This window comes from Clytia hemisphaerica, unplaced genomic scaffold (assembly GCF_902728285.1).
Source record: "Clytia hemisphaerica strain Z4C2 unplaced genomic scaffold, Clytia hemisphaerica genome assembly, whole genome shotgun sequence".
In the NCBI taxonomy this organism is placed as follows: domain Eukaryota; kingdom Metazoa; phylum Cnidaria; class Hydrozoa; order Leptothecata; family Clytiidae; genus Clytia; species Clytia hemisphaerica.
This window is the reverse complement of record NW_027104020.1, coordinates 1,670,531-1,684,018: the sequence shown is the minus strand read 5'-3', so window position 1 is coordinate 1,684,018 and position 13,488 is coordinate 1,670,531. Positions and strand designations below refer to the sequence as shown.

Genomic DNA, 13,488 nt, shown 5'->3' with positions numbered 1-13,488 from the left:
TGCGCCGTATTTTTGACGACAGATTGAATCTAGCAATTCCTTTGTTTACGATTGATTTTTTTTAGAAATTTAGCGGTAAATTTTAGTTTCAATCTGTCATTTGTGTAAAAACCAGGCGAGCCGCACAAGGCCGAGCAACTTTGGTAGGATTTTTTGGCTTCAAATCCTACCAAGGAGATTGACTTCTAGCCCTTCGGGCTTATACTTCATTGGTACATACTGCATATAAAATTTTGGAAAAACGATGCTGTTTTCTTACTTTTCATTGCAAGAGAGATATTATATATTGTATTAGTATATTGTATTGATCACTTATTATTATTATTGTTATTAAATATTGTAAAAGTTAATACTTATTTTAACGAGCTTATTGTTAATCAGACTTCTTTGTACAAATTTGAATATAAAAAGAAAATAATTAAAAAACAATTGAAAAAATATCAAAAGCTGGTAATCCACACGCTTCATCTACCATTAATTAGATTGAAATGTAATTATCATTGGATACAAAAACGTAACAAGAGTTATTACCATGTTATTACTTCGGTTTTTACAAAAGATTGTTTCGATTCATTTCAATCCAATATCTACAAAAGAAGAACAAAATAGATCATAAAAAGTAACAGTGAATAATCAGCATATAAAACAACGTATTTAATTATGGAACTATTAAAGTTGTATGCTTTTATTCCCTGTTGGAAAGTGATATTAAAATGTTATTTAAGAATCATTCAATAAAATTACAGTGAAGCACAATGCTGAAAATAATTTCGAACGATTTTTTGATACCCTTGAAAAATAAGGGGAAGGAGATCGAGGTATAAACCTAAATAGTATCTAACTCTTACAGAAGAATTTAATGTACTCTAGGCGTACAAACTTTCGCGAGCAGAAACTTTCGCGATGTCGAAAAATCGCGAAATTTGCGACATTCAGTTTCGCAAATTTGAGAAAAAAATCTTTTTCGCGAGCATAAACTTTCAGGAATCGTTGGATAAAATGACAATTTTGCCGAAAATTTGATTTCGAGGTTTTATAGATTTCCAATTTTTTTGAAAATTTTTCGCGAGCATAAACTTTCGCGAATTGCCATTTAAGAATCTTCAAAGACATTTACTTTCACGAAAATCGCGAAAGTTTGAGCGCCTAAAGTAATACTTACAAATAAAAATAACAGGTTGTTTTCGGTATGATTCAATAATAGGGAAGGAAACACATTATAATTGAATGTATGTTTTTTAAATTACATTTAAATTCTATTTACAAAGATTTGTGTTAAATCATGCTACATTTTTTGTTTGTATCAAAAATAAAGTTAATTGTAATCATCATCTATCCGGTCAAAATTATTGACATCGTTAACATATTGCCAAAAAACATACGAATTATAAAAGAGCTTATTGCGATACCAACTACCACACTTGTGTAGTGTCCTGGGAAAGGTTTAAAGTCAACCCTATTTCTAAGCCTAATGCATCGACAAAAGTACACGTTAATGAGAACTGTTCTCATTTCCAGACTTGAATGCTGTTGACTACTTGTAGCTATGTTACAAAAAAAAACACTGTCTTTAGGACAAAGTACTATAAAGGTATTTAGGTTACATGAACCCATCAGAAACTGGTGGTCAGGAACTCGTATAAAGCACATGTCTGATTTCTTTCGAAATGAATTTAATGGATGACGAAAAAGGAAACTACTTGACCTTGCCCTCCCATCCCAATAAAATTCTTGTTTTAAATGATTGCATATTTTTCCATTCATCTGACGGCGAGTGAAGGAAATCTCCTCACAGGCATTCTAAAATAGCAGCCAGGGGGTTTGTATTACAATCAAATGAATCTCCAATTTCCTCTCAACGTTTTCTGTCATAATACAAAATAAAATGTCCAATAAACCAACCAAATTGCTACGATGACGGTTTCACTCTAGAAATAGATTGTACCACCACGATGCATTATTCTCGTTTTGTTTGTGAAAAAAGGATAGTCAAAACATCCATCATAACCGACCAACATCTTTTAGATGCAATGCAATGCTTACGTGAAAGTCATTGACGTCTTTGTTGAATCAAGTATAGAACTAAACCCAGGGGGCCAACCATTGACTCTTGGTCACCCTTGAAAAGAATGAACATTTGTTGTTTTTGTAGCTCGCCTTTTTCATAAATCCTTCAACTTCTTCATCAAATTTTCCATGAATTTCTTCTTTTCACGATCAGATTTTTTGAAGTTGATGTTGAGTTTGTTCAGCTTGCTTGTCGTGTCAATCATCCTGCAAAAAAATAGACAAAATGCATTCAATAATACCATGCTAAATCCCTCGATAGGGGGATCTTTATTTGAGCCAACTGCTAAGTAGTTTTCATTCTAATAAGCCACAAATGCAGGGACAGTGTAGATCAAGTCGCGTGTAGTTACACTGTCGGAGACAGAGGATCGGGCAATTTTCAATGTATTTTTATTCCGAAAAGCGGAATTAAACAAAAAACGAGTTGGAATTTCGGAATCGGCACGAAAAAGTCAAAAAATTTGGGATTGTCGACAAAAAATCAAATTTTGAAGACATTTTTGGCGTTGGAATTTCGGCGGTGTGACGGAAAATGTGGAAAGAATTGACGGAATGGTGCATACAGGTTCCCCTGAAACCCCTTGTATGTATATGATTTAAAGACTCGTTGGGACTGTTTTTACTCCTCATTATGGTATGAGTTTAAATCTAGAAATAGAATTTGTGATATGAGGATAGATATACGATTTAAATCGCACCGTTCTCTACATAGAGAAACATTCCCATATAGTTCAGGCATGGCGTGAGTGAGGGTTTAACAAGTTAAACAAGAGTGTTATTTCAGGTTATTTCGATATTTTGGCCATGATAACCGTAGAAGAAAAACTCATAACAAAGAGTCATATGTCCTCAAATGAAATATCAAAACTGAGCAGCTGAATGAACCACGCTATGGATGGAGAAAGAGAACTCCTTCAGTTATTGGGATGAAGTAAAAATACAAAAAAGGAAGAAAAAACGAAGAAGAAAGGAAAAACATTTGCTCTTAAGAACCTCATTCGAGGCATTTTCCCAGCAAAAGGTATCGAAACCAAGGCTAAACTGGTTGAATAAAAAGCTTTCCCATGAGAGTCCAAGATGTTGTTTTGGTGTTTACTGAAGAAAGTCGCAAAGTTGGGGAATGCTTTAATAAGTGATTTTCCAAGAAAAAAAAGAGAGTTGTGATAATGATAAAGAGGAAAAGGCTTATTCGGGGAAAAAAAGAAACGTGTTAGGAAAACGCTAATTTTTTGGAGACTTCGACTTCGAAATATAAAAAAGCCGCTACATGAATTTGAACAGAAAAGAATGAATGAAATTTATAGAAATGAAAATGAAGAGGAATAAATATGATTGAATAAAATATATCAAAAACCACTATATTATGAAGACTCGTGAATTAGGATCCCAACGAATCCACAAGTCACCTGCTTATTCATAAGAAGGAGCCTACGGTGAAAAGGTTAAGCTTGCAAGTCTCCGTAAAGTAAATAACAGATTCGTATCCCAAAAAAGAGACAAGTTGAACTAAGAAACCTACAATTTAGATTACACACTCTTTCTTATAAGAATCAGTAAATTTTGGCTCAGGCTGGCCTATTCTTGATTTTTTTTTCGCTTAAATGTTGCTAACTTTCTTTACTTTAAAAACTCAAAATGGGTTCAAATGTATTAAAATCAGTACTGAATTTGTAGGGTATTTTTCTAACCGGAAAAGACCGAATTTTCGGTGGGGTGGGGTCCCACTTGATCTGTGACAAGGGGGTGTAAATATCAAACAAGGACTGTAACCCTCCTGATGGACGATGACCGGTACGCTTTTCTCAAGTTTGGCAGGGGTTAAAATTGGCAATCTTTCGTACGTTTCATAGTAATAGAACCATTGATCCTAGTGTCCAGCAAATAAAACTAAGGCAATAGAATGTGAAATTATTTAGTATGAGGAGGAAAATAAGGACTTACTTTTCGAGAAGTCTCATGACGTCAGACGCTTTGACACGATTGTATTTACTATTCGCGTTACCATGGTCACTCAAGTACGTTGACCAATCACCTTTCAAGAACAAATCCATAAGCTGAAACGTAAAATATTACGAATATTGAAAATAATCATATCCAACAATCTCTCATGATTAACCTACACTATACTAATTAACGTTAATCAAGGCCTAACGAGAAAAGAGTCGTTTGTGATGTAGATAATCCAGCATTTGTGGACTGATGATCGAGTGGTGATATAAAAAGGAAGGGGAAATTTCATAGATTATATCACATTTCGGCTTAAGGCGCCATTCTAAGAGTGCAAATTCCCGATTCCCCTAGATTACTTGTTTGTTTACGTAAAATATCGACTCTCTATATAGGGGGGGGGGGGGGTTCAGGGGGTACCCAATTCCACAATTCCAACAAAATTTTCCCCAATTTCCATCACACTGTCCACAATTCCGCAACCGAAAATGCCTTTGAAATTCTGATTTCTGTCAAAAATCCCGCGAATTTTGAATATTTTTTAACAATTTCGAAATTTCGCAAAATTTTCTGCTAAATTCCGTTTTTCCGCACTAAAATTGCACAACTTCCCGTCCCCGTCAGAGGAACCAATTTCCGAAATTCCGTCTAAATTTTTGTCAAATTCCGCCCGCCACTCCGTTCGAAAAAAGGGCCGATTCCACTCCTAACTATGGACCCCCCTCCTATATAAGTAAGGGAACTAGGTATTTCTCATTTTACATAAAATTTGGATGTTCTCATAATTGGGATTTATTTGTGAGGAAGGCGGTCTCCTCGCACAGTCAAAGTAATTTTCCTGGAAATGAATCGGAAAAAAGAAAAAAAATTCTTCAAGCTGTCCAAGAATTGAGTAACCACCGACTAACAGTGGACATACATAATCCTAAGTCATTAATAATCTTGTACTTAGCATGTCAACAGATTTCCGCCTGCAATTAAACTCATTTTTATAGCGTAATTAAGCCACACATTAGCATTCGGAACCGAGATATCGTCAAATATTTTAAGCTGATGATAAATGGATTTGAAGAAATGGCATTGTCACTAATCAATTGGCACCATAAAGCTAAGTGAAGTCATCAATGGTCTATTTGAATGGAACCAAGGATTTACAAAAGTTGTATGCAACAAGTTTTATGGGCTTTATATCATGTTTTGAGCTGACTCGGTCAAGTATGGTGGATTTTCGATCGGGAATCTTATAGCATTATAATCCTACGGCAGAAAGGCGTGCTTGCTATGTCGGCGAATGACATTATGACTGAATCAATTCTAGTTTATTGCCCATCGAATTCTTAGCAGATTCAATGTACTGTATGCCAGTGGCCTGTATGCCCGATTTGCAGCTTTTTTTGCGTCTTGCTGATGCCCCTGAACAGATTTGACACTGAGATCAATTTATGATTAAATTACCCGTGAAAGTGAAGAAAGAAGAATGTACGAACCAGAGGGATGTTAATTTAGGGGAAAATGAATGAGTGAAAATGAGTCATAAAACACGTGGGAGTAAAATATCTCAATGAATGGGATTATTAAGAAAGAAAACAAAAAAGAAAAGGAAAAACCAAATTGATACAAAAAAGTTCGTCAAATATAAAACACAGCATATTTTGAATAGAGTTCCAAAGATTTATTAATATCCAATCACTATGCAACATCACAAACGACTCATTCCACGTTAAGCCTCGATTAAACAAAAGTTAATCAGTATAATGTAAGGTTAATCAGTGGAGATTGTTGGATATATATCCTATTAGTCAAACACAGCATATTTAGAATGTCTATTTTTATCGAAAACTGTACTAAACAAGCCAGAAAGTTTCTTCTTCTACCAAAAAAAGAAAAACATAAACGGTACCTCCCTACCAGAAGTATGGTGGTTCGACCAAAACAAGTTGAAAGAAAATTGCGTTGGCGCCTTAGGAGGGACAGGCACATTTTTGTTAATTCTTGCCTAGAAAACCTACCATTTTTTCTTTCTTATTGTGGGGGTGGGGGGGGGGGTTAGAGCACCAAAAATTAATCATTTAAGGAGTCTTTTGACGCTTCATGTCTTAGGCCACCTCTAAATAACGACTGCTAGGGGGGAAACTGGTCCCCTGCCACCACGTTTCAGTATCCCACTTCAGGGACCTTCCCTTAAAAGCTCACCAGGGAAGCAAACAATTGCGGTGTGACCCTTATTTACCTGTCTCAGTTCTTCGAAAGACATTTCTAGTGTACCAACAGCAAATCCTTTGACAGGGCGCGAAGCAGCGAATTCTTCACATTTCTTCAGGTCCACATTGAAGTTCAATAGTCCATTCGTGTTCACGAATTTGACCTGATAGAGGGAGGGGTAACAAGGTAAAATTGAAATTAATCGAGGTAATATGGTCAGTCCGGTATCATTAAACCTGTCATGATATCTTTGAGAAATGGGTATCTTAGGATTCTGCTTTAACTAATGAGGGGAAGAGCGTACCAAAATTTCGACTTCTGCCTTATCTCGTGTTAAGATTCTGATTCTAAGTGTTTCATATCCAAGCTAAATGGAAAGAACAACGAACAAACAATTACTGTATGGTTTTTACCCTCTCATCCAATAGGAACATTTTCAATTTGGAAGCTAAATGTTTGCAAGATGACATACACGCTGTCTTCGCCACATCGTTCTGTAAAAAGAAATCAAGAGAAATTAACATTGACTTCCAAGCCCAAAGGGCTAGACTCGAGACTCTAGGATGGGAAATGAAGCTACTTATTTCCCATCCACAACACCCGCATGTGGTTTTTACACAAACAACGGATCTATCGCTAGATTTCAAAAAATGCAGTCCTCAAAAACAAAGGAACCACTAGATACAACCCGTCGTCACGATTCACCGCGTTTTTAGGCGCGTTCTGGATAGGAAATAAGTGGTTTCATTTTTTCTTGCCTGGGAAAGGTTAGAGATTCTACTCTAGCCCTTCGGGCTTTAAACTCAATGGAAATTAACCCCAGGAGGGAAAGGATTCAGTCCTCGGAGAAGAAAGGCATGCCCAGAACCCTGAAAAATCCATTTGTTATAATTATTTGTTGTTTTCTAGAGGAAGAAAGGTCCTAATTAAATCGAGCATGATTAAGAAAAGAATTGACCGCACCGCAAATTGTTTCGTTGCGAAAATTGCGTTCTCAAATTATTCAAATGCGTTCCATATCAATTATGAAGAAAATCGCTTAACCAAAGGTTCATTTAGAATTGTGTTTACGTTATCTGTTACCAATGAACAGAAACATCGTGTTTTGTAACTGCTTCCGTCATCAAAACACGCGGATAATATATTCATAAGTAGAATGCCTTATACGTGCTCTTTCTACTTTTTTAGTTAGAGGAAAAGAGGGCTAAAGGTTTTTCAAATCTTCCCCAAAATAGTGCAAATATGACAGAAATACCATCCCGATATTACCGATACCCCTACTACCTTATCGGCCCAATTTTAACCGGCTCTTAATAGCGTTAAAGTTGGGCCTGTGGTGGAAAGGGGCCAAAGATTTTGCTTTTTAAAAGGGGCTGTGATTTTTGAGCATCTTTATTCGATCGACCCAAAAAGTACCACCAAGCTAGGTCATTTCAGGCAAATTTTTTTAGTTAATTTTGACTGTTTTGAAGCTAATTTAGCGAATTTTATTCATGTAGAGTTATTTACAGTCCAAATAAGCGAAGGTTCTAAAAAGGTTTTGGTAGTAGCAGTTACGGGAATCGAAGAAGGGACTAGACAAGTAATCCACGTCCTTGTATTACACTTACGTTTAAAAAATCTCACTAGGTTCGCTTTTCAAACCACTCCCTTAAGGAAATTTATCTTTTTTATAAGAAGTAGAAAATAGAATAGTTCTCATAAAGCGCAACTATTCCTACTTCCCAGGAAAGGATACGTTGAAATGTTATTCAATCCAAACAAAGAAACGTACAGTGAGTTGCTCAAAAGCGATGAATGCTCCTTGTAAATACGCCAGAAGATCTTGCAAGTAACTACTAGGCTGTGCTCGCACGTGAGACGGTGACCATTCGTACGAGGCTAGAATGAAGTAAAAAATAATAATTATTTACTAAAAAAACTGAGAAAACGTTTCTTTCTGGTATCGGTTTCAACAAAGAATAGATTCCCCATGACGAGCGAGCTTTAAAAATAATTACTTCGAGGTAAAGCAATGCAAAAAGCATGCGTTCTTCTTTTTATTCCAAATTTCGAAGATTTTGGATCTGACCATCGGGAAGTGGTTATTAGAGCACAACAGTCATGGTTCCTATGAAACACCATAAAATGGCTACATAAATCATAAAGACCTAAAAACCAGGAAATTATTTGTGCAAAACGAATGAATATACCGAGATTTAAAAATTCGTCCATCTTCATATTGAGTTTTTCGTAGATTCTCATCTCAGCTTCCGCTCTGATGTCCTTTGGAAAAAAGAATAAGTGATTACATTACAATAATAGTCCTGTGGAACCTGTTGTCCAAAGGAGAAGCTAACAACAATTCATATGCGGTGCTAGTTGTGTGAATGTTATCAGAAATACTAATTTTGAAGAAAGGTTTTTACTTTTCCTTGTATCTTGCCTTTTAGGGAATAGATACTCCCGGCACTAGTTTTTCCTGGAAAGAAAGAATACACATGAAGAATACCTTGAAGGTGGAAGATCCATACAACCGAGTGAGACTAACATTGACATCTGTCGTCCTAAAGAAGTGAGAAAGAATTCAGTTGGCTCGCTAATTCGATTTTCATCGATTTTCATCGAATAAGAAAGCTTATCGAATAGTAGGCCGTCGTTTATAAGAGTATCCTGTTCACGGTGGCTTTCAATATGATCGAATAATGGAGCGTATCGAATATACCTATGTCAAACTAGAAGGCGTAAAGTATACCATGAGAGATCTTGAATCGGTGAGAAACCTATTGGCATTGCACTTTGAGAATCGTACGGAACAAGAAAAACGAACAGAAGAATTACAACTTGCGATTGTTATTAGATAAGCATGTACAGGGAAGAAATCTGTTATGTAAGTGCTATAATTTTGACGATTTTTTGAGAAGAGCAGCAAAGACAATGCTTTTACTTTTTAAAAGTATGCCTCATATTTGAATGAAGTAGCGTGAGGTCATGAGAAGAAAAGCAAACGAGATTCATCTCCAAAATGTGAATCGAGATAACAAGATCAGTAAGGACATCAGACACTTAAGAAATATTAATCAGTTCAAGATTTTTACGGGTTTATAATAAATCTCCTTAAAGTATTAATGATAAGCTTTCACAATTGATTGGGTTAACACGTGGGTATTCATTGTTTCAAACGGTTATGAAAGCTGACTTTTTATTGAGTGTTGATGAGATTAAATCGAATGATAATTTTGACGTTTGATTTTTAAGTGCCATAAAGGAGGCACGGTGATTTGAACGAGGTTCGTTTTATAATCAATGTCTATAGTAAAGTTATTAATAAAAGAGTATTTTTTTTACTTCAGCACGGGTGTTAATTTTAATTCCTTGGACCTGGATATTCTGATAGCTTTAAAAAATTAAAGAAATTCATGGGGTGAGGTTTTTTGGCTGGTGATTAGGTGCTGCTGGGAGCGGCGGGAGTTGAACACTAAGAAATATAACAAGTTATTTTGACTCCCGTTAAAAAGATAACAAAAAATCAAATGAAGTTTTCAGCAAGGCCTACAGTTTCGCGTGATTGTGAAATGATTTTTTTTCATCCTCTCTTAAAAAATTTGTCTTTTCAAATTTTCAATTAGCAGAAAATTCCGATAGAATTAACTTATGTAAGATTGAGTAAAGCTACATATTTAAATCATTGTATCGCTTTTTTATTTCTTGATGTAAGTACAGTTTCAAAGGGCAAGCCTTTATGAAAACGGTGGGCTGAGTTGAGGGCGCAAAGTTACTGGAAAAGCCCCTGTAGTTTTGGTCGCGAAAAAGCACATCGTATCAGTAAGATCACTGATAGGCAAGCACATCGAAAAGCTCTTTGATTTATTTTAAAGCTTAGAGGGTTGGAGGTTGACTATGAAATGTAAACAAAACTTTGGCATTTTAAGATGTGAATGAATGGTGACAGTTTTAATTCACAAGCACTGTTAGGTCACCATATACACAGTTTTTATAAGAACAAACTATATAAGAACAAGTTGAGAACATTTTAAGGCTTTACGGATACTCTGAAACACCTAGATTCTTAGGAAATCTCCAAAGTGGTGAAATTAAAGAAAATTCTAAGAATATTTTTAGGTTTAAAACTCAAAAATTTAAGAACATCCGAAGGCTCTATCATACATTTTGCCCTTTTGAGGCTATTTGGGTCGCCCCACTTTCAGAATATACTTCCTAAATGTAAGGTAAAGGAATGTTTTTATATCCTATTAAAAGTTGAAAAAGGTTAAAGTTTGATTCAAATCGATAAAGAAAAACACCAACTTCACGATCTAAATGACAGAAAGTGTTATGCAAAAAATCAATATGACATCATCGGTTCGAACCAACATGGCGGCTTATCACGTAAACAAAGCAACAGGAAAGTATGAACATGAAATAAGACCTCGATCAGGTCAACAACATTCTTCAAACATAAACACAAGGAAATAGTAGTGAATGAGAACAAGAGATAAGGTTACAAATGTGTTACTTGAATATCAAAACAAATACTGTCTCTAGTCTATGTTGAATGAGTTTGAAAGTGCCCTGGAAAAGCTTTAAACAAAGATAAAGTAGCCCAAGTGATCTTGTTACAGAAAAGCTTTAACCAAAAAACAAGCAACATTATATGATCCCAAATTAACCTTATTATCTTTTTTAGAAGAATATCTGTAGAACAAGTGATACTTTTTTAACCAAAATCTGCTTGAGCCATTTTTTACCTACTTCCATGCAAAAAATCAAATAAATCCAAAAAAAACCTTTTTTTAGCCGTTTTTTAGCTGAAATTTACACAAAACTTTTTTCCCAAAAATCGAGCTCCGTCACATTCGAGGGTTTATAGTTATGCATCTTTGTGTAAAAAAACATAAAGAATGAAAAAGCCAATCTCGAGAAAAGCTAATACCTAAGTAATTGATATATGTGCTTATAAAAAAAATCGAATTTGGCCAGTTTTTATCTATGATGGTACCCTACTTTCACGCAAAAAATCAGAAAAAATTAATGATCCGATTTTTCACAAAGTCCAAAAAAACCCGTTTTTTTAGCCGTTTTTTGGCCCAAATTTGTCGAAAATTTTTTTTTCTCGAAAATTGGGCTCCGTCACATTCGAGGGTTTATAGTTACACATCTTTTTGCAAAAAATCAGAAAAAACTAATAAGCCAATCTCGAGAAAAGTTGGTAACTAACGAACGGACAGGGGTTAATTTATAGGATCTCCACCGGGGTAGGTAGTTTAGGTATAAACTTATTTCTTTTTTTTATGAAAAACATACTGTGAAATAAATATGAGAGGTGGAGATGATACCGTTAACGTTATATTAACAGCGAGTTTATGTATTCGAGATAAATCGAGGGAGATGGTATAAAGTAAAGTTGACATGTCTCCGTCCACTTTGCTCGACGACGGTAAAAACACCAAAATACAGTCGTCTGTTTAGGTGAGTAAAGACGATATAGAGAGCCGTATACATCAAATATCGACTTTGTTTTGTATCGATTTCACTTACCGTCGCCCTCGATATCCTCCGATACATAAACTCGGTATTAGCGAGTTTGTGCATATATGTGTTTTTCTGCGACGGGGAAGATTAGCTTCCAATTTGTCTAGATCCTAACTAACTGAGGTCGAAGGTAAATAAGCACTTTTAACATCCTCGATTATGTGGGTCAGAACTACGGATTATTCCAAATCCATTTAGTCACTCCACCGTCCTCAAAAGTGCAAATAGCAATAAGCAAAAAGCTCGTCCCAAAAAATCTGAAAAATGGCAAAAAATGAAGTTTTCAGAATGTCAAAAATTTTTATATAGACATAAAGAATATCATTTCATGAACAATATTATGTGAAAAAATCAGAGCAGGAACATACTCCATTGAAAAGTTATGACCAGATTTCCGATTTCCTGGCTAAAATCCCTGGAAAGCTCACAAAAGTGAAGATTTTTACAAAATGGGCATATAAAGGCTACAAAGTAGTTTACCTTACCAAATGTTTTTAAATACTGATAATTTTGAAGTTACTGAAGAAATTAAGTCATTTCAGATGTCCAATGGAGTTTTTTGGGGGTCTAAAATTCCGTTGCGCCGTGACGGAAAATCATAATTTCTAAATAAAATTGAACAAAGCAGAATTTTTTCAGTTTTTAAATGTTTAAAATATTAGACTTATAGGACTGTTGAGAATCACTAAAAGAATTCACTCTAAAACACCAAGGTAATTTTTTAGTGTACTTTAAAGTTTGAGTTGCGCCGTGACGGAAAATCCAGGTTGGCGTTTTAAAATTATCTTTTCTCCAAAACTTGTTCATCAATCAACTTGATGTTTATATGACATGTTCAAACAAGTCATCTGGTAATATTTAGCTGCTAAAATTTAATTTTAGACTTAGTCATACCTTAGAAATAGCCAGGGGAAAAATACTAACAGATTTTTTTTCGAAGATGTTTCATTCTCATTTTTTTCCAAAAATGTCCATATTTTTTAAACAGTGCTAATTTTTCATTATATGATTTTTGATCTTCGAAAATACATTTATTGGGAAATATTAATGATTGTTTTGATGGCAATATGTTGAAATACGATGACCATGGCCATTTATTGACCTTTCAAGAACCAATATCTTTCCAGCACATAAAACCCCATGATGTTATATATCACTGAAAGCGAAATTTTTAATAGATGAATATGAATTCTGAATATCTATTTTTTTAAATCCACAATTTTGTTGGGTGAGAGCTATAGTGCTTTAAGTAGTTTTTTCAACAGCTGGGACGAGCGTTTTGCTTATTGCTAAATACATAAACTCACCAATTAGTAATTCTAGGTAAGTTTAGTTTTAATTCCAGCAGATGTTATTTCACACAGAGCAGAGCAATCAACAATATTTTAAAACACCCTGACATGTGCAATTAAAAAAAGCTCCTGTTAAAAAGGACTCTGGAGGTCGGTTAATAAACATTGAGGACTTATAAAGAATAGATTCAAAAGGGGAGATAGATGTATACAAAAGAAAGAATTTCATACCCAGTAATGTCTGAGATGAAGACTTCCAGCTGTGGACACGCATTTTCCAAATGAAGCGAATTGGCTGACAACTGTGCTAGCTAAAAGATACAGGGTAGTAATGTTTCTAATGTAATTTCTTTTTGTGAATTAACTGAAGCAAAAACTTGGAATGAAAGAAACAATTCAAATTTCATATCTTGAAACAGTCAATACATTGTATATCGTATTTTGAATTCAAATTCGGATTTGAAAA

General features: G+C 34.9%; 2 protein-coding genes across 2 annotated transcripts in view; one reads left to right on the top strand and one right to left on the bottom strand.

Annotated features, from left to right (window-relative positions):
* LOC136811513 (L-seryl-tRNA(Sec) kinase-like) overlaps positions 1-13,488 on the top strand; it is a 402,790-nt gene that overhangs the window by 180,425 nt on the left and 208,877 nt on the right. The gene's annotated exons all lie outside the window — the stretch shown is intronic.
* LOC136811471 (exocyst complex component 6B-like) overlaps positions 1,186-13,488 on the bottom strand; it is a 30,475-nt gene continuing 18,172 nt past the window's right edge. Inside the window, exons 23-30 of the mRNA XM_067068086.1 lie at positions 13,254-13,333; positions 8,711-8,765; positions 8,412-8,484; positions 7,994-8,100; positions 6,633-6,713; positions 6,248-6,382; positions 4,012-4,124; positions 1,186-2,274 (exon numbers count right to left, since the gene is read on the bottom strand). Coding sequence (XP_066924187.1) covers positions 2,163-2,274; positions 4,012-4,124; positions 6,248-6,382; positions 6,633-6,713; positions 7,994-8,100; positions 8,412-8,484; positions 8,711-8,765; positions 13,254-13,333 — 756 coding nt within the window. The 3' untranslated portion in view covers positions 1,186-2,162. The remainder of the gene's footprint in view (positions 2,275-4,011; positions 4,125-6,247; positions 6,383-6,632; positions 6,714-7,993; positions 8,101-8,411; positions 8,485-8,710; positions 8,766-13,253; positions 13,334-13,488) is intronic.